Source organism: Colias croceus, chromosome 15, assembly GCF_905220415.1.
Source record: "Colias croceus chromosome 15, ilColCroc2.1".
Lineage (NCBI taxonomy): Eukaryota > Metazoa > Arthropoda > Insecta > Lepidoptera > Pieridae > Colias > Colias croceus.
In genome coordinates this window covers 1,384,273-1,408,320 of record NC_059551.1, presented here as the reverse complement: position 1 = coordinate 1,408,320, position 24,048 = coordinate 1,384,273, and the positions used below count along the sequence as shown (strand labels likewise).

The 24,048-nt window shown below is 34.4% G+C and overlaps 2 protein-coding genes and 1 long non-coding RNA gene across 3 annotated transcripts; 2 read left to right on the top strand and 1 right to left on the bottom strand.

Moving 5' to 3' along the window:
• Positions 1–314: 314 nt before the first annotated feature.
• Positions 315–18,871, top strand: LOC123697850 (macoilin). Its single transcript, XM_045644412.1, has 14 exons — positions 315–561; positions 1,201–1,342; positions 1,881–2,007; positions 2,927–3,087; positions 4,522–4,632; positions 5,401–5,580; positions 5,975–6,137; positions 6,649–6,768; positions 7,488–7,717; positions 8,191–8,363; positions 8,867–8,956; positions 14,237–14,375; positions 15,060–15,267; positions 15,766–18,871. Exons 1-14 carry the CDS (start codon positions 482–484, stop codon positions 15,945–15,947), a joined length of 2,106 nt encoding a protein of 701 aa, XP_045500368.1. The 5' UTR covers positions 315–481; the 3' UTR covers positions 15,948–18,871.
• A 925-nt stretch (positions 18,872–19,796) lies between these two features.
• On the bottom strand, positions 19,797–20,768 carry LOC123698191. The gene is made up of 2 exons (XM_045644782.1): positions 20,364–20,768; positions 19,797–20,189 (listed from the first exon to the last, which is right to left on the bottom strand). Exons 1-2 carry the CDS (start codon positions 20,697–20,699, stop codon positions 19,797–19,799), a joined length of 729 nt encoding a protein of 242 aa, XP_045500738.1. The 5' UTR covers positions 20,700–20,768.
• A 156-nt stretch (positions 20,769–20,924) lies between these two features.
• LOC123697851 lies at positions 20,925–22,460 on the top strand. Its single transcript, XR_006752291.1, has 3 exons — positions 20,925–21,206; positions 21,671–21,853; positions 22,301–22,460. It is a non-coding gene; the product is annotated as an uncharacterized LOC123697851 (long non-coding RNA).
• The last annotated feature ends 1,588 nt before the right edge of the window (positions 22,461–24,048 follow it).

The window sequence follows — 24,048 nt, the reverse complement described above, 5'->3', positions numbered from 1 at the left end:
ACCCGTGTCAAGATATAAATTATCTTTAATTTTATCGTTATTGAATTTAATACGTCTATCATTGCTTGTATAATATGTACTGAGTGTGGTACTGAGCTTGTGCCATTCAGATCTGAGACTATTTGAGCATTTATATTTAACATCGTGCCCGTATATTTTTTCAACATAGACTTTATCCTTTCAGCGCTTAATGTGTAAAAATTTCCTTTGATAAAAGGATTTAATCACAGTATTACAATATTATATTTAATAGTCTGTTATAACCTAACAAACATTTATTTATTTACATGGTAACATTATTATTGTGAGTGAACGCAAAAAGAGCTTGCCGAATTTTATTCATCTCCCTCGTAAATTCAGGACGTAGGCTGATTGACAACAAAAAGTGCCATTGAAAACATTTTAATTTAAATGTTTTTCTTTAGATAAGTGCTGTGAAACAGGAGCCTGTATTCGTGATTTACACGGTGGAGGAAAAAATATGAAGAGGCGAAATGCCGAATCTGGCAAAATGCGGCGCCCTATAAAGCGCACAAAAATACCCGAAGGAATGTATGGAAAGTGAGTTTAAAGGTTTTTCAGGTTTATGAAATGATACAGGATCCGACAAGTAACGACTTGTGTGTATAAATTAAAGAGTTCTTTGATAAAAGCATCGCAAAATGCAGGGGGTATGAGAATGTGTGGGTTGGTGAAACCATCTGGAGCTCGCAACTCACGATAATTCTTGTGTGATGACAAAAAATAAAAAAAGACACGCTTGAAACAATACGTATGAAATATGCTGCTGATTCACATGCACTTTCTACCGAACTGTTTATGTATTCAACTATATTTATGAATCGTCTTAGAACCATTAATGTTTACATAAAATATTTTGCATCAAACTTAAGTTGTTATTCAAATAGCAGCATTTTTGTATTTAATAAATTAACAAAATATATTAGCGAATACTTATGGATTTTAGAGGTTGTTATAGTTTCAATTATTTATGGAACTTTTATTAAAAAATAAATATTATATTGATAAAATGCTACAAACCATTGTTAAAAAAAAACAATGCATTACTTTAAAATTTGAATATTTTCGCTACAACTTCTTCAAAATATTCGAAAATTTACATTCCTAGAATAAAATCCTTAAATTTTATATCTGCACAAGGTTTATAATATAAAAATTTATGTTATTTAATATTTTCAGTTCAATTACCTATGTAAAGTTCATAATGTCTTGGGCAATAATAGTAGTAGCTGATTACATGTTGGAGTTCAGATTTGAGTTTCTCTACCCATTCTGGATATTGCTCAGAGCACTTTATGACTCTTTCAAATTTCAGGGTCTTGTAAGTATATTTTTTATTATTTTTAATATTATAGGTAGAGGAAAAATTATGTTTGATTTTGAAGTAAAAAAGACTCCGTAGTATGCTATAATAGAATTAATACTATTAATCTTAAAATTTTATTTTTAAAACTGTCAGTCAATATAAAACCATAGTTTTTATAAATTTAATGAATAACATTTTTTGCGTGATAATAAAGGCTGTTCATTTAATTAAAATACAAGGAAACTAGTTTGGTTTACCAATATTTATCATTAAAAAAATAGACTAAACCACAAACAATGTTAGCGCTTTGATATCTACCAGTACATATCTACCTATCCATGTTACATTGTCATAAATTTGTTATGAACCAAAGCTGTTAAAAATGCACATATTTTGTATTATTCATAGTTTGCTTACAATAAATAATATAACAATTCAATTATATTAATAATCTAATACTTTAGAAACATAAGATGCACATTTTTTTCTAAATTAATATCTATTACCACTTGATTCATAGATTCTGTAAAATAATAATTATTATTTGTTACAGGCATTTACAATAATATTTTTATGCATGGCACTGACGTCAGACATGATATTTTTTTTTGTGATACCGTTGCAATATATATATTTTTTAGCCGGTACCTATGTGTGGGTACAATATGTGTGGAATATATGTGAGTATTATTATCTTTTTAATTCAAAAAATCATAAATCTATAGTCTATACTTATATTATAAAGCGGAAGAGTTTGTTTGTTTGAATGGGCTAATCTCGGGAACTACTGGATTTGAAAAATTCTTAGTAGCTTGTCTTGATAGCCTGTTTATCGAAGAAGCCTATAGGTTATATATCATCACTAAGTCCATAATTAGTGAGTAACATCTCCTTTGTCAGACTTAAAAAAGATGTTGAAAAATTCATTTTATTGTAAAATTGATCTTAACTTAATATGCCTTTATAAATGGCAATAATGTAATAAATGCAGTTTAGTGCATTTACATGTCTGATAAAATTATTGATTTATTGTAATATATTGATAATTATCACTTGCAATATTCTTAGAAAGCACTCTATCTGCAAGATATGACTGTTGTTCAATTCTGGCTGATAATAAAATTGTAAATTTTATCAACAGCTTATAAATTAAATATTATTGGTTATGATAATGTTTATAAGTTCAATTTAAAACAATAGAATTTACATTTGCGTTGGTAACTGCATCTCAGAACAAATCTTCTGTGTCAATTGTGTCCAATTATATAAAATGGTCCAATTATATTCCAGGCCTAAAGAATCTATTATACCTGGTTCGTCGAGAATTCCTACAGATTTATCATTCTCTTATTAGTTCTAAACCTAATTCTTATAAGTTACGTTAGTTAGTTATTACTAGTGGCAGTCCACTTAGTAATAGGTCTAATTAGCTAACAATTCCACAGAATACATTATCTAACCAGTTTAGGATGCTGGATGGGTTTCGAAATGTTTGAGTTCGCAATTTTTCGACAGTTTGCAATCTTTAGTGTTATATTACAGTCTAACTGCATTTATACAATCTTACGGCTGTAGTTTACAAAAGTAACTTTGTGTCAGTCGGCGAGCGCGGTGTGTGCGTGCCGACGGTAGCGCTGTGCTGCCTGATCGTATACACGGAGGGCGCGCTGCGCGGGCGCGGCTCGCCGCCCGACGTGTGGCGCCCGCTCGCCGCGCACTGCATCGGCTACCCCGCCATGACGTTCGGCTTTGGGGTCAAGGTAACGTATACGTATAGGTGTGGTTATTTTGGTGATAAATTTACAAAAATAAAAATGAAAACTTTTTGTACAAAACGAAAAAAAAGGGGGGGGGGGGCGAGATCACCTGTCAGAAGTGAAAATTCTTTGGAAATTTTCAAAGATACCAAAATATTTGCCTTATTCCATGACGTGCCGGTGTTGCCCTAAAGAAGTTTTACTTCAAAATGAACACATTTTGTAAAAAATTTAAAGATTAGGAAAAATTCGATTTTCGATTTGCCTTGCCCAAGCAATCGGGCGGGATCATGAGTGACCGAGATGCTAGGTGTCGCCCCGGAAAAGTAAAAGACGTGAATTCGAATCCTGCTTCTAAACCAAATTTCATTTTCAAAGCATTTATACAGCACTTAACTAAGCACTTGCTATAAGACTAAGTATTAGAAAAATGAAATGTTTGATTGCTTCTTCTGTTTCAAAATATAAGTATTTTTTTATTTAAATTTAAAGACGGCGGAAATGACAGGAACAAAAAATGTACAATTAGTACTTTTCAGATAAAGCTTTTTAGTTATAATGTGTGGTTTGACAATTTTATTACTGAAGCAATGTGGTCCTTCGAGGCAGTGTGCTAAAAGAGAACTTTACAATGTCAAGAAAATCATTCACAGCATTGTAATTGAAATTTTAAATAATATGTTTATTGTATATTGTATTGTATTTTGGAGTCAAAATCGCACTCAACCTGTGCTTAATTTTATAAGCAAGAAGGTATATCATATTCAAATATTTTTCCGCACTTAGGTATTTAGAAGCTGGACGATGCTAGCGAACCCACCTATCGAGAATCTCATTGTGGCAAAGTTTAGGTTTGTCCATTTGGGCGGGAATCAAATCCGCAACCCGTCGGTTAGTACTCAAACATACTTTACGCTAGAGGTGACGGCGCACGAAATGAGATCCTATTGCTGCTGGTAATAGAGTTGAAATTCCTTTGAATTATTGCACGACGGGATTGAAAAATGGGTCTTATAACTTATTGCTATAGAGTTAAGGTTGATATTCGTTTTGCAGTCGTATGGCAGTCAGCGTCACCTTTGTAGTATTGCACGTCGGGATTCAAAAGTGGATCTTATTGCTATAGCGTTAAGGTTGATATTTGTTTGCAGTCGTATGTCAGTTAGCGTCACCTTTGAAGTATTGCACGTCGGGATTCAAAAGTGGATCTTATTGCTATAGCGTTAAGGTTGATATTTGTTTGCAGTCGTATGTCAGTTAGCGTCACCTTTGAAGTATTGCACGTCGGGATTCAAAAGTGGATCTTATTGCTATAGCGTTAAGGTTGATATTTGTTTGCAGTCGTATGTCAGTTAGCGTCACCTTTGAAGTATTGCCCGTCGGGATTGAAAAATGGGTCTTATTGCTATAGCGTTAAGGTTCATATTCGTTTTGCAGTCGTATGTCAGTCAGCGGTTGCGGCAGAGGCGGCAGCGGCAAGTGCGAGCAGAAAATGAATTCTACTTTCAGTTGTTGAGGGATGCGCTGCCGGAAAGCGCTCTTGAACAAGTGAGTTATTTTTTTCATTGTATTTTGAATTTGCAATTTTATAGGCAAATTCTGTTTGTTCGATTAATCAAAGTGAGAATGTATCTAAAATTAAATGAGCTGTTTTCCGCTTTTGCGTTGATGTTTTTATTTATTTGACAATATCTCTTTTAGCCATGTTAATTTATAGAACCATCAAGATATAATAGAAGAGCGTTATTACAATTAGGTTGTAGAGTCACCAATTTTAACATTATCAAATCCAAATAATTAAGTGTATAGAATACTTGTTTTGTGTTGTGTTTAATTGTTGCAAACGATTTTTCTAAATCCCTTCTAATATTATAAATGCGAAAGTAACTCTGTCTGTCTGTCTGTTACTCAATCACGCCTAAACTACTGAACCAATTTGCATGAAATTTGGTATGAATATATTTTGATACCCGAGAAAGGACATAGGCTACCTTTTATTACGAAATATGAACCACGGGCGAAGCCGGGGCGGACCGCTAGACAGTAATAAATTAGTAAAGACACGTCTATACTGTTGTTATTTTAACTTGTCTTAGGGCCGATTTTTCAATGCTTGGATAAAACTTATTCGTCGAATAATGTATAAAACTACAATTTTAAATACGTATTCATAATTGCCCGTATTTGACAGTTTACGTGACATTTTAATATTATCGTGTAATACTTTATTGGACGGATAAGTTTTTATCCAAGCATTGAAAAATCGGCCCTTAACCATATTGGCAATAACGTCTTATACAAACGATAATTACACAGAATCAGCAAAGCAGTAAAGAAGAGCGCGTGCCGAACGGCGGCAATACAAACGTGGGTGTCGCGGGGGGAGGTGGGGGGGCGGGGGGCGAGTTCCCGAACGAGGGGCGGCTCAACGGCTCTGTACGACGCCGCTGTAAGGAGCATAATGGCTGGCATGAGCACGCGCAGCTGCATGTTAAGGTTGGCACTTTGAAAAAGGGCGTGTCAGGCACACGTGTCAGAAGTGAAACTTCTTTGGTGACATTCAAGATACGAAAATCGTCGCTTTACTCCATGACGTGACGGTAGTGCCATGACGCGATGAAATTTTAGTTTTAACGTGTCTAAAAGAAGTTTGGCTTAAAAATAGTTTGGACAGAGGTGGTCTGTTATTTTGTAAAACAACTAAAGCGTCTATAAAACAAGGGATGACGTATAAAACAGTAACTAACAATACTCATTCAGAATTGCCATGCTTTTGAATCATATTACTCCGTCGAAGATTCTTTACTTTATAAACTGACTATACTTCCATCCGTACAAATGTTCGTATTTACTAGGCTTATTACAAATAATTCACTTATCTCCCTTACAGCTAGAGAAGCTAGAGAAGCACCTCGCGAGCCGGGATCGCGAGAAGGCATCTCAAAATGGCACTGCGCATTCACACACAACAAACACACCGCAACATGCGCACGCGCATACAAATGGATGCGCTAAGGGTGCTGGCGCGCCGGATGACGAACGACATGATAAAGGTACGGTCTAAGGGTGCTTTCCCACCAGTAATGTGCGTAAATTCACCACCAGGATGTGTAGCGAGGAATGTGTTTGGTTATCAATACTATCGCTTCGTTTAGTTTGCCGTTTGAAGTGATAGCATTGGTTATTTACAAAGATATTCTCGCACATTATTGGTGCAAAAGCACACTTATTGTAGCTTATACATGTGTCTGTAATCATTTTCTTCTCTTAGGGGTCTATAACAATATGATAAATTTTTAAAGAATAGAAAAAATCGATCACGAGGCGGATCGTGTAGTACCTAGGAAGTATATATAAGTGTAAAGGAGACGGAGTCGAACTTGTGTCTTTCGCCGTACGCCAATAAAGCATAAATGTTTTAAAAATCAAGGTCTAAATTAACATGAATCGAATCTCCATTATGACTAAATATTTTAAAGCTATGGCAAAAATATTTAGCTATGAAATAATGAAAAGAAAAAAGGTAAATCGTTACAAAATGTAATTTTTTAATTGTATTTTCAGGTAGTACAAAAACAAAATGTGAAAAGAAAGAGGCTAGTACAGTAAGAGAAGAAAAGAGAAAAAATAGAAATAGAGATAAGGATAAGGAGAGTGTTGATAGTCATAAGAGCACAGAACAGTGTAAGTATTGGCTTATAATTTTTTTTTACACTAATATGTATAAAAATAATTAGACCATAATTAATGATTTGTATAATACTGATAACTAGTAGAATCCGTCTTTATTGAGATTGGTCCATAATAAAAAAAGAAGAAGAATTTGTATAATATTCTTTATCGGCAACTAGGTTTCCGCCTGCGGCTTCGCCCGTGCAGTCGAAGAAAATCCCGCATAGGTCCCGTTCCCGTGGGATTTCCGGGATTGCGTCCTTTTCCCGGGATAAAAAGTAGCCCATGGCCTTTCTCGGGTATCAAAATATCTCCATACCAAATTTCATGAAAATTGGTTCAGTAGTTTAGGCGTGATTGAGTAACCGACAGATTCACAGAGTCACTTTCGCATTTATAATAATAGTATGGATTATTATTATATTAAAACTAATTTTAAGTGACCTCTTGTGACATAATTGAAAAAAAATATTTTTGTTTTATGGTTTCAAAGCATTCTAAAATGTGATAAAACACACGAAGCCAGCATATTATAATATACTAGCGGTCCGCCCCGGCTTCGCCCGTGGTACATATTAACGTTTTCTCTACATAAGAACCATCCTCGTACTTCAAGGAATATAATAAAAAAAGAATTATCGAAATCGGTTCAGCCGTTCTCGAGTTATGGAATTACAACGAAAAGTGGCATTGATTTTTATATATTAGATAATCCTTGTTTTTTATTACAGCAAAAGAACATATACTTAAAGATAAAGAATTAGAAATAAATACAAAAGAATGTCAAAAGAGTAATAGAGATAGTAGTAGTAATAAAGAGAAGGAGAAAGAAAACAAAGACAGAGAAAAAGAGAACAGAGAAAGGGAAAGAGAGAAGGAACGTGAAAAGGAGAGAGAAAGAGAAAAGGAGAGGGAGAACAAAGAAAGAGAGAAGGAAAAGGAAAGGCGGGATCGCGAAGAGGTATGTTAACGTGGGAGATTTTTATTATTTTTAACTTTGTATTAGTAAAAAACCTCCTTCAAGTCATATGTTAAAACTTTAATTTTGTAAGTGTCTGTATGTGCAAAATTAACATTGCATCGCTTCATAATTTGTCTCTCAATGAGATCAAATAAAATTTGAATTTTTTTTTTATTTCTGTATTCTCTCTTCAAAGTTACCGATGACTAATTGCAATTAAATAACGAAACATTTATTACATTTGTAATAAATGTTTAATGTTAACAGACCCCTGTTGGTCATAGCGTGATGATGCCTATAAACGTCCTCGATAAATGGGCTATCTAACACCGAAAGAATTTTTCAAATCGGACCAGTAGTTTCCGAGATTAGCGCGTTCAAACAAACAAACTCTTCAGCTTTATGATATTAGTATAGATACACACAACAAATATCGAAAACAGTCAATGAATAAAACACTAACATCCTCACAGAAGTTAGCGCGCGAATGCAGCGAGGAACTCAAGCGTGTTCGCGCGGAACTGTCCGCGGCGAAAAGCAGCGAGGCCGAGGCGAGGCGGGCACTCGCCGCGGCTGCTGCGGCGGAGCGGCAACGTCGCACTGAGCACGCGCAGTTGAAACATGCGCACGCGCAGCTGCAGCACAAGTTAGTATACCCTTTTATTACTAGCTTGTCTGGTTTGTATAGACTTAACTTTACAAGTATGTAGTTAGTAAGTACGATCAGTAAGAATTTTTTTCCCACCGAGGCTAGCTAGCAAATCACATTGCGACTTTAATTTTTCCTTTTTTATGTTATTTATGTAGTTAAATCACCTAAAATGCTTTTGATATAAAAAAAAATTGTGAATCTCCGTAATGTAATGATTAAAAAATAATATAAGCTAATAAAATTTGAATTAATAAAAATCGATTTTATTTCATAACTAGCGGTCCGCCCCGGCTTCGCCCGTGGTACATATTTCGCAATAAAATGTAGCCTATGTTCTTTCTCAGGGTCCAAAGATTGTCTGTGCCAAATTTCATCAAAATCAGTCCAGTAGTTTATGCGTGAAAACTATACATACATACATACAAACCTTTCCTCTTTATAATATTATCTAGTATAGATAATTTGAATAGAAATTAAAACGCAAGCATTGATTGCAGAATGTCAACGTGGCGGAGTACAGAGCGAGCGGCGCAGGAGCGGCGGCTCAGTGAGGAGCGGCGTGCGCAGGCGCAATGTAAACACGCCAAGTGAGTACAGTTTATATGCTAAGTTTTTAAAATTAAATAATTTCAAATTTTCTTTTGCGGGATACAACATAATAAAATTACACATCAAAAATATAAACTTTTTATACGATTTGAAAGACCTTTTTTTGTACGATTCTTACTTAACGTTAACGTGTGCAAGATGTGTTAAATAAGCCTATACACAGGCCGTCGACAGCCCGGCTTGTGCCGGCGGTTTTTTATCGCAGCGGGTTGCTAGTCTCTTGCGTGCATTAATAATTCAGTTTATTTTTGAAGAAAATTACGATTATTAAATTTTGAAATTATTTATTATGTGTGCTTTATGTAGTAGTTTTTAGTAGTTAATGGTATTTTTATGTCCGTGAACTTAGCAGAGCATTTTTAGCAGATCAAAAAAATAATGTGAGTTCTTATCGCGTGCAGTTGAGTTCTAGAGTTCCTGATACTTTTTAGAAATAGTTCTGGCGTTTTTACCTGAAAAAACGACATTTGCAAAAATGATCTGCCAACTTCCCGTAGCAGAGCATTTTTAGCAGATCAAAAAAATAATGTGAGTTCTTATCGCGTGCAGTTGAGTTCTAGAGTTCCTGATACTTTTTAGAAATAGTTCTGGCGTTTTTACCTGAAAAAACGACATTTGAAAAAATATCTTAGCAGAGCATTTTTAGCAGATCAAAAAAATAATGTGAGTTCTTATCGCGTGCAGTTGAGTTCTAGAGTTCCTGATACTTTTTAGAAATAGTTCTGGCGTTTTTACCTGAAAAAACGACATTTGAAAAAATAACTTAGCAGAGCATTTTTAGCGGATCAAAAAAATAATGTGAGTTCTTATCGCGTGCAGTTGAGTTCTAGAGTTCCTGATACTTTTTAGAAATAGTTCTGACGTTTTTACCTCAAAAAACGACATTTGAAAAAATGATCTGCCAACTTCGTAGCAGAGCATTTTTAGCAGATCAAAAAAATAATGTGAGTTCTTATCGCGTGCAGTTGAGTTCTAGAGTTCCTGATACTTTTTAGAAATAGTTCTGGCGTTTTTACCTGAAAAAACGACATTTGAAAAAATGATCTGCCAACTTCCCGTACTAGATAATTTTTAGCGGATCAAAAAAATAATGTGAGTTCTTATCGCGTGCAGTTGAGTTCTAGAGTTCCTGATACTTTTTAGAAATAGTTCTGGCGTTTTTACCTGAAAAAACGACATTTGAAAAAATAACTTAGCAGAGCATTTTTAGCGGATCAAAAAAATAATGTGAGTTCTTATCGCGTGCAGTTGAGTTCTAGAGTTCCTGATACTTTTTAGAAATAGTTCTGGCGTTTTTACCTGAAAAAACGACATTTGAAAAAATATCTTAGCAGAGCATTTTTAGCAGATCAAAAAAATAATGTGAGTTCTTATCGCGTGCAGTTGAGTTCTAGAGTTCCTGATACTTTTTAGAAATAGTTCTGGCGTTTTTACCTGAAAAAACGACATTTGAAAAAATAACGTAGCAGAGCATTTTTAGCGGATCAAAAAAATAATGTGAGTTCTTATCGCGTGCAGTTGAGTTCTAGAGTTCCTGATACTTTTTAGAAATAGTTCTGGCGTTTTTACCTGAAAAAACGTCATTTGAAAAAATAACTTAAAAGAGCATTTTTAGCGGATCAAAAAAATAATGTGAGTTCTTATCGCGTGCAGTTGAGTTCTAGAGTTCCTGATACTTTTTAGAAATAGTTCTGGCGTTTTTATCTGAAAAAACGACATTTGAAAAAATAACTTAGCAGAGCATTTTTAGCGGATCAAAAAAATAATGTGAGTTCTTATCGCGTGCAGTTGAGTTCTAGAGTTCCTGATACTTTTTAGAAATAGTTGTGGCGTTTTTACCTGAAAAAACGACATTTGAAAAAATAACTTAGCAGAGCATTTTTAGCGGATCAAATAAATAATGTGATTTCTTATCGCGTGCAGTTGAGTTCTAGAGTTCCTGATACTTTTTAGAAATAGTTCTGGTGTTTTTACGTGAAAAAACGACATTTGAAAAAATGATCTGCCAACTTCCCGTAGCAGATCATTTTTAGCAGATCAAAAAAATAATGTGAGTACTCAACTGCACGCGATAAGTACTCACATTATTTTTTTGATCTGCTAAAAATGATCTGCTACGGGAAGTTGGCAGATCATTTTTTCAAATGTCGTTTTTTCAGGTAAAAACACCAGAACTATTTCTAAAAAGTATCGGAACTCTAGAACTCAACTGCACGCGATAAGAACTCACATTATTTTTTTGATCCGCTAAAAATTATCTAGTACGGGAAGTTGGCAGATCATTTTTTCAAATGTCGTTTTTTCAGGTAAAAATGCCAGAACTATTTCTAAAAAGTATCAGGAACTCTCGAACTCAACTGCACGCGATAAGAACTCACATTATTTTTTTGATCTGCTAAAAATGCTCTGCTAAGATATTTTTTCAAATGTCGTTTTTTCAGGTAAAAACGCCAGAACTATTTCTAAAAAGTATCAGAAACTCTAGAACTCAACTGCACGCGATAAGAACTCACATTATTTTTTTGATCCGCTAAAAATGCTCTGCTAAGTTATTTTTTCAAATGTCGTTTTTTCAGGTAAAAACGCCAGAACTATTTCTAAAAAGTATCAGGAACTCTAGAATTCAACTGCACGCGATAAGAACTCACATTATTTTTTTGATCCGCTAAAAATTATGTAGTACGGGAAGTTGGCAGATCATTTTTTTAAATGTCGTTTTTTCAGGTAAAAACGCCAGAACTATTTCTAAAAAGTATCAGGAACTCTAGAACTCAACTGCACGCGATAATAACTCACATTATTTTTTTTGATCCGCTAAAAATTATCTAGTACGGGAAGTTGGCAGATAATTTTTTCAAATGTCGTTTTTTCAGGTAAAAACGCCAGAACTATTTCTAAAAAGTATCAGGAACTATAGAACTCAACTGCACGCGATAAGTACTCACATTATTTTTTTGATCTGCTAAAAATGATCTGCTACGGGAAGTTGGCAGATCATTTTTTCAAATGTCGTTTTTTCAGGTAAAAACACCAGAACTATTTCTAAAAAGTAGCAGGAACTCTAGAACTCAACTGCACGCGATAAGAACTCACATTATTTTTTTGATCCGCTAAAAATTATCTAGTACGGGAAGTTGGCAGATCATTTTTTCAAATGTCGTTTTTTCAGGTAAAAATGCCAGAACTATTTCTAAAAAGTATCAGGAACTCTAGAACTCAACTGCACGCGATAAGAACTCACATTATTTTTTTGATCTGCTAAAAATGCTCTGCTAAGATATTTTTTCAAATGTCGTTTTTTCAGGTAAAAATGCCAGAACTATTTCTAAAAAGTATCAGGAACTCTAGAACTCAACTGCACGCGATAAGAACTCACATTATTTTTTTGATCCGCTAAAAATGCTCTGCTAAGTTATTTTTTCAAATGACGTTTTTTCAGGTAAAAACGCCAGAACTATTTCTAAAAAAGTATCAGGAACTCTAGAACTCAACTGCACGCGATAAGAACTCACATTATTTTTTTGATCCGCTAAAAATGCTCTGCTAAGTTATTTTTTCAAATGTCGTTTTTTCAGGTAAAAACGCCAGAACTATTTCTAAAAAGTATCAGGAACTCTAGAACTCAACTGCACGCGATAAGAACTCACATTATTTTTTTGATCCGCTAAAAATTATCTAGTACGGGAAGTTGGCAGATCATTTTTTTAAATGTCGTTTTTTCAGGTAAAAACGCCAGAACTATTTCTAAAAAGTATCAGGAACTCTAGAACTCAACTGCACGCGATAAGAACTCACATTATTTTTTTGATCCGCTAAAAATGCTCTGCTACGGGAAGTTGGCAGATCATTTTTTCAAATGTCGTTTTTTCAGGTAAAAACGCCAGAACTATTTCTAAAAAGTATCAGGAACTCTAGAACTCAACTGCACGCGATAAGAACTCACATTATTTTTTTGATCCGCTAAAAATGCTCTGCTAAGTTATTTTTTCAAATGTCGTTTTTTCAGGTAAAAACGCCAGAACTATTTCTAAAAAGTATCAGGAACTCTAGAACTCAACTGCACGCGATAAGAACTCACATTATTTTTTTGATCCGCTAAAAATGCTCTGCTAAGTTATTTTTTCAAATGTCGTTTTTTCAGGTAAAAACGCCAGAACTATTTCTAAAAAGTATCAGGAACTCTAGAATTCAACTGCACGCGATAAGAACTCACATTATTTTTTTGATCCGCTAAAAATTATCTAGTACGGGAAGTTGGCAGATCATTTTTTTAAATGTCGTTTTTTCAGGTAAAAACGCCAGAACTATTTCTAAAAAGTATCAGGAACTCTAGAACTCAACTGCACGCGATAAGAACTCACATTATTTTTTTGATCCGCTAAAAATGCTCTGCTACGTTATTTTTTCAAATGTCGTTTTTTCAGGTAAAAACGCCAGAACTATTTCTAAAAAGTATCAGGAACTCTAGAACTCAACTGCACGCGATAAGAACTCACATTATTTTTTTGATCTGCTAAAAATGCTCTGCTAAGATATTTTTTCAAATGTCGTTTTTTCAGGTAAAAACGCCAGAACTATTTCTAAAAAGTATCAGGAACTCTAGAACTCAACTGCACGCGATAAGAACTCACATTATTTTTTTGATCTGCTAAAAATGCTCTGCTACGGGAAGTTGGCAGATCATTTTTTCAAATGTCGTTTTTTCAGGTAAAAACGCCAGAACTATTTCTAAAAAGTATCAGGAACTATAGAACTCAACTGCACGCGATAAGAACTCACATTATTTTTTTGATCTGCTAAAAATGCTCTGCTAAGTTCACGGACATTATTTTTTTGTAGTTTTTAGTAATTTTTTTGAAGTGAAACTTCTTTATCGGGGTTGGAAAAAAATTGAGTGTAACATTTTTTCGTTACGCGTGACATTTTTCCGTTACGCGCCATCTTTTTCTTATCCCTACCACGCGTGATTCTGTAAAGTTGCATATAGTAAATTATTTTTTAAAAAATAAGGTCATAAAGAAGTTTCACTTCTAACGTGTGTACAGTGTACACTAGTACACACACTAATTTTTTTGTTTTTAGTAATTAATAACTCAGGCCCCGGAATCACAGACACAATAGAAGATCTATTTTGACGTGGACCGATCGGGCCGCTTGGGGCTCAATGGGATAAAGTAGTTTCACTTCTTACGTGTGTACACTGGTACACGCACACATTTTTTTGTTTTTGTTAATTAATGGTTTTTTTTTTTCTATAGTGGCGAGTGCGAGAGCGTACGGTGCAGGTCGCGGCTGAGCGCGCAGGAAGCGGAAGCTGCGGCACTGCGCCGCGAGCTGCAGCGTGCGCGGGAACGAGCTGACCGCCTGCAGCGAGACCTTTCGCATGCCGCCGACCAGGTGAGAAGGGAAAAGAGAAGATTCAGAAGAAAAAAATAATTAAAAAAAAAACGACCTGTGGCACTCGGGGACTGCCGCGGTAAAGCTATTGCATGCTATGCCTTCAAGCCACACCTCCGCTCGTCGGAGTGGGGAGCGTGAGGTTTTTTCGTTACGGAATTTCTCGATTCGGTCCCCGCGCTCAAGGCCCGCGATAGAAGCTATGCAATAGCTTTAAAAAATGAGAAAAGTGATCTTGTTACTAATAAAGTAGCTACATACACATAAAGAAATCTTATTTTTATGTGTATGTAAAATTAATTTTTTCAAGTCTTACAAAAGTGTACGTACATGAACGTATAATATTGCGTGCGTATACGTTCATACTTGTGCGTACGTGCGTGTACGCGTGCGGAAGCCAAGTGTTTACTTACCCGTGTAAATGTGCATACAAAGTGTACTGTACTTACAGTACGTATAGATGTAGAATTGCACTGGCTCACTACTACACTCAATAGTGCGGGAACACGTCCATTCCGGTCCGGTATTGGCCGTCGACTGACTAATGACAGCTATAAGCTAGTATTTTCTAGGGTTTGATGAGCTATAAGCTATCCCCACCACTGGTGTACGTGAGACAATGTATATATCTATTTCATAGATACACTACACAAAGCCACACACTCATTTCTCTTATGTATACAGGTGCGAACGCTAGAAGCGCGGCAGGAAGAATCGGACGCAGCAGGCGCAGGCGCAGCAGCAGCAGCGGCGGCTGCGCAGGCGCACGCGTGGAACGCGTTGCAGGAACGAGCCGCGCATTTAGAGCGCTCGTTATCTGCAGAGACGAGGGTCAAGTTGGATCTGTTGTCTGCGCTAGGGGACGCTAAGCGGCATATGCATATACAGGAAGGTAAATACTGCTAATAATGATACTATTTGATGTATATATGATTTTTTATATTTATATATCACCGCCTCATGTATTGTACCTTTGTATTGGTTATGTTTGTAGGTTTGTTTAAAAAGTCCATTTGCTGTTATTAAAAGTATATCAAAATATTCATTAGTGTGGGAGTATGGGATATTTTCTCTATGAACAAGTAGGTGATAATCTTTCTGTATCCAGCACACAAGTCATTTTCTAACTAAACTGACAATCGTGCTAAAAATTGTCCAAAACAAATCTCTGCCTATCTGTGTTTTAGGTTTTAATGAGAGTTTTAATAAATACTTTGAACCTTAGTGCCACAAAATAAGATGTTAATTTCAATAATTGATGTTTTAATCAACAGTGTTCAGACATTTGTACATCTGGTTGTTCATAGTATATTAACGATTTAAAATTGTATTAAAAATCGATAAAAGCAAATAAGCGTCACCATGAATTATTCATCACGCCTCATTCCAGGTTTAATATCAAGACAAGAAAAAGAAATAGAAGAACTGAAAGCTCAAATGCTAGCAGTCATGCCGACGGAGTTCGTTACGCCAGTCTCCGGAACAGTGTCAAAGTTGCGGCTAAGCGATGGTTCGCCGCTCGATCCCAACGCGTCCGTTTACACACCAAAACAACTATGTTCGGATGCCTAAACAACACATGGACTATAGTGCTTCTAAGATCTACAGAGGGGCATTGCAAGTCATTACCATGAAGAAACATCTGGAAAAAGTGCAAAATGTTGAAAATTGGACGTTATAACCCGTCTTGAAAGTGAATGAATTGCAATAGTGAAATGTTGATAAATAATAGAATCGTGAATGGTGTTCAGTGTTGTTACAAGGTTAACCTTTGGTTCTGTTGAAGTGACCGTTCAAGATATCTAATGTACAAGTGTCGCATTGCTCTTGAAAATATTTCAATGTGACGTCACACTGTTGACGGTTGTATTTTTTAACGACTCGGAATTAGTGGATGTTTGAGCGGAGACCTTTTTGACTGGCAGGTTTTTATTTTTTCTACTAGATTAAAATGTCATCAGTATTTTTTGGGTTTCTTAAAAATTTGCAGATGCAATATGTCGGATTTAAGGACGATTTTCCTATACTATCAGTATTATTTATGAGATTATAGACAAACATGCATTTAAATTCTTCATTTAAATATTTGAAACATGCAATTGTGTGTCGTAAGAAACTAAACTGGCATTATGGCAAAATAACATTTTTTATTTCTTAAAATATCAAAGGCCAGCAAATCCGTCACCGCTCCAATATCAGCCCTAAAGTAAAGACCGAGCTTGGACCGCCTGAAAACGCCTCACCGACATCTGTATGGGAGATTCACTGATCTCAATATTTGTTTCTCTATAGTTTCTCACTTGGACCCCCATACAGGCATCGGTGAGACAACGATACCGTGTTAAAGAGCGTTTATTTTTTCATTGATGATAAGATTATTCGTCCGATATCCTTTGTACGCATAATACATAAATACCCTCGGAATAAGTTAGGTACAAATACGTATTAAACTGCGCTAGTCATAGTATTTTTTTGGAGATATTTGAACGAATAATTTTACCGTTCGTTCAGTCCTTCCATTCGCTCGCTGCTGAGTTTTTATTTTATTCATGTGATAAATTGTACAAAATGATCTGATTCGTGTTTTTTCTAGTTCTAATAATTACTTGGATTCTTTTTTGTTACGGCGTAGCGTCGCTCGAGCGTTGGTTCTAGATAAGTCAATGAAGTACAAAATCGTTTTGTCCCATGACAAGTAAATACTCTTTAGAGATATACTTTTTTATCTCTAGCCGAAATGGCGTCTCAATTGTTTCGTTGTTGTAACGTTAGTACTAGTGATTAAAAAGGTCCTTACAAATTTAAGAGCTTCATTGAATAATGAGAATATAACTTTTTGATACTACTTTTGTAATGTGTAAGCGATTCGTAATACATTGAAGCGTTTCGTTAAGTAATATGACGTCATCATGAAAATCAAAAGTAAGACAAAATTTCATACTGGAGCGAAATGTTTCAATGTGTTAGCGGGTATACTTAGGAAATTATACATTCGTTGTTTTAAATTTTATTACGACGATGCTTTGTTGGGACGCTACGCTGATAATATTGTTGATAAAAAACGGGGGAAACCATGACAGTGACGTTTTTAGTTTTGACACCTGTCAGTTAAAGTTATGCCATCGTTGCCAGACCGAAATATGGTTGTTTATGAAAAAATGTGGACGAGGCTTAAATATTATTTTTTTCTCTCAATCTGACGCAAAATTTCTCTCAGTCGAAGGAGAGAACATAATTACTCGTACACATTTTTATCCATACTTACATACATTGGAATACAGCACATGGTTCCTCGAAAAGTTAAATGCATAGATACATTTTATTTTTGGAATGTTGGCAATACTTTTTCCACACAAACGCTAAAATTCTTTAAAAAAAGATGTGCATTTGAAAAATATGTGGCTGTTTGAAACTAACATGCAATACCTGTGGCATTAATTAATAATTTATAGGGAAATGATTTTTTTCTCTGAGTTGGGAGGTCATGTTCGTAGGTTTATTTTCCAAAGTACTGAATTGAGCTTTAATTCTAAATCCTAAATGTGCAAATTAATTTTTAAGATAATTTTTAATAGATATTGCATGTTAGTGTGGCCGTGGTTGTTTTAAGGCGTAGTACACATGGGCGAATCTCACATAAAATTTAAATTCCCTTTTCTTCTTTCCAAAAATACAACTAACTTTAATCTTTTCTATTTGCTACTTCTATGTTCTTGTACTATTCTAATGGACTAAATATTTTCATGTTAGAGATTCGCTAATAAGTACCGCCTACTTTGAGATTACGCTTCCATAATTTCTTCCATTCTTTTTTCGCATTTACTAATTACTTAAACAATTTAACTCTATTGTTTCGTAGACTATGATAATTGTAATGTCCGATCAAGGATAACTTCTAAAATATTTTTAATTTAAGTTTTTGATACAAAAATGATGATTTGATGTTTAATTTTACAAGTAATGACTATTGAACTGTAGATTTAACGCACATTCGACGGAAAATCTAAAATAACACGTATTACATACGAGATTGTGACATTTTTTGTTCTCCAATCTAGTCTTGACTACTGCCAATTTACACCTCACGACATGTCGTGTCGGTCACAAATATCGTACGTCGGAAGAAGTGTGAATTGGCCTATTTATACGCTAGGTTTAGAATTTTTTAACATCAAATGCGCACTGCCCTCCAAATACCAAGTTGATCTTCCGTTGTTGATATTTTTTTTTTTTTGAAAAACATCGGATTGGTTTGTGTTTAAGTACTTAAATAGGTTTAAGTTTATTTTTTTAAGATTTCGAACGTGGATCATAGACGTCAGCAGCATAGACACGGATATATTTTTTCATGAACAATATTAAAATGACCTGAGCGCGAAAAGGGATTAAAAATCGTACAAGTGATTGATTTGGATCTTCACTAGTGAAACATAAGCGGTAATGATTGTTTGTATTATAAACGGATGCTGTAACAGCAATAAAAAATCAGACTTGCATTTTGTTTTTTCTTTGTACCCCCTTTAATATGGATTTTACAACTTTTATTTTTAAATGAGAAAATAATTATTATAAAAATTCCCGGGTCCACTTGTGGGATGTGGCGATGAGGGGCACTGTGTTTCATTGATGGGCACTGTGTTTCATTGATCGATTTTCTTTGGATAGAAATAGATCAGCCTGTTGGACCGATTTTTGTTTATGTTGGCGCCAATATGGAACTAAATGGAGTAATTCTTCAGTTCTCTACTCATAATTAATATACCAGAGGTCCGAGGTGGTTAAAAATTATAATTAGTAAGGTTAATGCAAATAAAATACACACATTTTAGAAGATTTTATCTTACTAATATTCACCTTTTTCAAAATTAAAACTTAATTTCTAGCATTTTCAAATGCCACAATAAATTAATGTCATACAATAATTATAGAGAATATTTCTACATTCATAATTATAACAATACTTATAAAATAAATTTGGCAATTCTTCTACACTAATATTATAAAGAGGAAAGGTTGGTATGTATGTATGTAATGGTTTTCACGCATAAACTACTAGACCGATTTTGATGAGATTTGGAACTGACAATCTTTAGGCCCTGAGAAAGAACATAGGCTACCTTAATTGCGAAATATGTACCACGGGTGAAGCCAGGGCGGACCGCTAGTCTATAATAAAAAGCTGCAGTTTGTTTCATTGAATGTTATAGTCTCAGGAACTATTGGTACTGATTTGTATAACAATTATTATGAATCATGATAAAGCATATAAAATTGAAACTGCAACCAGTTCAGAGAGGGCTATTACAAGTTCATAGCAGACAGCTATTACAAGTGACGTGAAAAATACAAATAAAATGTACTATGTTTCATTTCAAGTTAGCTTCCCACTTTGTTATTCAAAATTACTCTCACAATTAAAAATTAACAATCGTCATTTATTTCTGACACCCTTGCTTCATTGACTAGCCCATGTATCTCCAACTGTAACCTTAGGGCTTTCTGTAAGTGCATACTTCTAAGTTGGGAAGCTATGTATTTTCCAAATATATCAAACTCGTCTTCCTTCTCCTTTGTAACATGAGATTCTGAATTATATGATTTACTGTGTTTAAACTTTTTCTTTTTTAATTTTTTACAAGGTGTTGATGATTCTGACTCATCTTTGATTTCATTATAATTGGCTGGTTTAGGAGAGTCACAGTTTTCATCAGACTGCGGTATAAGAGGGTCTGGATCTATTTCTTCCTTTAAACTCGTCTCAATTTGGTTTACCCAGATTTGGCATGATGAATCTACTTCTTGAGCTTCTGGTAACTGAAAATTAAGATAATTAAAAATGAATAATGCATTTAAGTATCCACGGAATCGAAATATTTACTGATATCTCACTGCTTGTTGCATTTATAAATTTTTTAATTAATCAATGAAAGAAGCAATACACAAAATTGTTAGCAATCAAATTAAAATAAAAGTCATAAAGGAACTAACACTAGATGTATATCGCCGCACAGCAGTGTTTTTTAGACACCGATCCATATCTTCAAACCAGACTAGTGAAGGTTTGTACATACAATCAGGACTAGACTTTTTTAATACTTTGTACACTTCTTGCATATATGTCGATCTCAAATTCTTTATCTTCATCTTAACCTCGGGAACTGTGAGTGATAAATTTGTGCATGATTTAAATTCTGACGAAATATCTCGATACGCGTTAATCCTTCTGTGTCTCATTTTATAATCCGGGTGGTTGTTATTCCATAAGAATTCGTGTTTAAGGTATATTTTAACGAAATCCAGGGTAGCATTTTCACTCCAACGCATTGTTAGAATAGAAAACCTAAAAATTCATTTATTTAAATATTTTTGAACAGAAAATAAACAAATAGAGTAATAGACAATGACTAAGGAATCCTATGGACAGGGCATATTGTTCTATACAAACAACTGATTATACAAATATCATGCATTTCGATACCGAAATAATAAAACTAATACTGTCTCTTTCTAACTAATGAATATTCTGCTATGTGAAAAAATATGACTATACGTCAGTCAGTGCTAATTCTATACCGCTTGACATTTGAAGTTAGCTCAAATACCTACTGTGGCCGGTCGCCATTTTATGTTCTCGTTAATACGATGTACATGCTCTGTCATTGCTCCGTAGTAAACATTGAAAAATATTGAATATTTTTGTGATTGTGACAAACATTTGTGTCTAAAACATATAGAGTGGTCAAGGACAAATAGTGGCATAATGCCAAAGCGCAGTATTGTGAGATGTGGCTCCGGAAAGAATGAAAACCAGAAAAGTTTGTCTTTGCACCGGTATGTATACGTTTTGACTGAAATATTAGTTATTTCTTTGCTGATTTAGTTATTTTCATGTATATTGAATTAAGGAGTATTCACAGACTATGTTCAGTGCAAAATTGTTACCAAATATAGCTTTATTTTGTATATTTTCGTTCTAGTAAAATAATGAATTTGGGTGCTAGTGATGGCTTATAATATCGACATCAGCAAAATGTTCGATGATGACGTGCGTCTCCCAAGGCTGTGTCATTAATCTTAAGAATAGTTGCTTTGGTGAATACACTTCCAAAATAACAAATTAATTTTGCCAAGAGCAGCAGAAGGAAAAATAAAACACTTAAATTTACCTAATATGAATTTTAACTTAAGTAAGATAATTAATCGCTTTTATAGTACCTACTTTAATTAAAAATGTATTTATAAATAAGTCAGGTCAGGACTAAAATTATAATAACCTAAATATTCATTTTTTGAAGGTTACCAAGAAGTGAAAATAGAAAAGGAGAATGGTTAGAAGCAATTGAAACTGAAAATATCAAGCCAAATGTAAAGGATATATCATAGTACATTTCCCAGAAAGTGCTTTCAATAGAACAATGGATGTGATTAGTCTGCACGATGATGCTACACCAGTATGTCTGCCGCTGCATTCACACAGGGTGAGGTTTTTATCTGTAGACACGTGATGTCTTCCAATTTACTTTTGGTCTTTTTATTTAGATTTAGGGCTGTCATTTATAATCTAACGTTTCTCCTATTTTGAAGGAGGCCTGTGAACAAACTGAAATGGTTTTATATGATTTTTGAGTACAAACTTGGGTGATATTTGGTTGTTGAAATGTTATTGACTGAGGGAAAGTGCAATTTACTTTAAATACATGGGGTGTTTTAAGTTATTTTTCTATTCTTTATAAATTTATATTTATAAAGCATTTCAATGCCATAAAACCAAAAATATAAATTCAAGTTCCGCTATTGTAAGCCCTAATGTTGATATTAATTTCAAACCATCAGCATTGCCCTTTTAATTAAAATGTAATTGCATTTTAGTTTAAATGTAAAGTGAACAATGCTAGTTAATGTAAACTGTGACAATTCATTTCCAGGTACCAGTTGAGCCTCAAATCCCGAACTCAAAAATGAACAGAGTGTATCCGAGTGCATTCCAGGCTGCACAAAATAGTTTAGCTCTATAATTTTCTCTATTATTATATATCATTGTTTTTTTTGTCTATTATTTATAAATAAATAAATACAATTACTGTATATTGTGTTGTTCATCGTAATAAAATACAATTATATACCTATATTAGTATATATTATGTTGTTTCATTATATTACATTCCTCAAAACTGAAATTACCAAATTGTAAGTCTACCGTAATCCTTATATCGAAGTCATACTTAATTTTATTAATTATTGGCATTGTCATTTTTTCCATTTGTAATTTTACTTCTATGTTTTGTACAATAAAGTTAAAATAAATAAAAAAGAGTGTGTGTTTATGTACACGCGTTAGAAGTTACACGCCAAAAGAAGTATAACTTCAAAAAAAATATATTAATATTATTTTTATATCGATAAACATAATAATGTTTATCGATATATTCTCGGCACTAAACACCGCCATGTTTTGTTACAAGCAATATGGCGCCGGCCACACTTTTTTTGTAGGTATGTCACTTCCATGTGATTCCTTATTCATTGGTAATAGACGACAGGCAGGAAGATTTTCCCAAAATATTGACAAACTTTGACATTTGACATTTGTGATGTGACATTTCACGATATTTTTTTTACTGAAGGAAATGCCTACAGGAAATGCCAATGATACCCTGTGCCAATACCTATAGAAAAGATAAAAAAGAGCTGATTGTAAAAGTTTGTCAGCAAATTTGTAAGTATACGTAAACGGAGGAAGAAGCCTGTTATTCTATATGTTATAAATTGCCATTAAATCATAATGCTAATAAAACAGTTCGGGGCTTAATCGAGTTCGACTCGATTAGATCGAATTTGTGAATCGATTCCATTCGTAAATTATTAGAACTCTTGAAAACTAAGAAAGCGGTCGATCACACAGAACCACCATTAGGCACTATATTACTTGCTCTGTGACACAGAACGATCGTGCTGTGCACTTTATTATAGTTAATTATAGGTATATGGTGCTGTGGTTTTGATAGTAAATTATTATCGATCGAAAATTTCGATCTTTCGATTTCGACCTATATTTTCGCTATCTATCAATCTATCAATTATAAAGCTTAAGTGTTAGTTTGTTTGGTTGAACGCGCTTATCTTTGGAACTACGGGTCCTATTTGAAAATTTCTTTGTTATAGGATCCGAAGGCCTGATAATAGGCCTGATTGGCCATTTATCAAAGAAGGCTCATTACGCTAAGATTCGTCTTAGCTAATATATTGCTCCTGTAATGTGGGCAAAGCCGTGCTTTCCTACTTTCATATAAAACCTAATTCCTACATAATAAACAGCTGTTGTTACACCAACACCAAAGCTATTTGCATCTTACACATCTGATAAAGCATAAAGTACCTAACTATAATACCTAACGACATAGGTAATTTATTTTGTAGAAAACTAAGAGACCAATCATAATTTAAAATAGTCCCGTTTATAATAGCGATGATAGTTAATATAAAAAAATATTCTAAGGCTGGTTGCAGAGCTTGACCGACCGTCAGTGCGTACCGTCGGTCCTGACGATACGCATCAACAATTGTATGACTATGACACTAATGCGCATGACAATACGCGTGCGTATGGTCGGTCTAGCTATGAACGGTTTTATGAATTTCCATACATATTATGACAAGCGCGACTGACGTACGC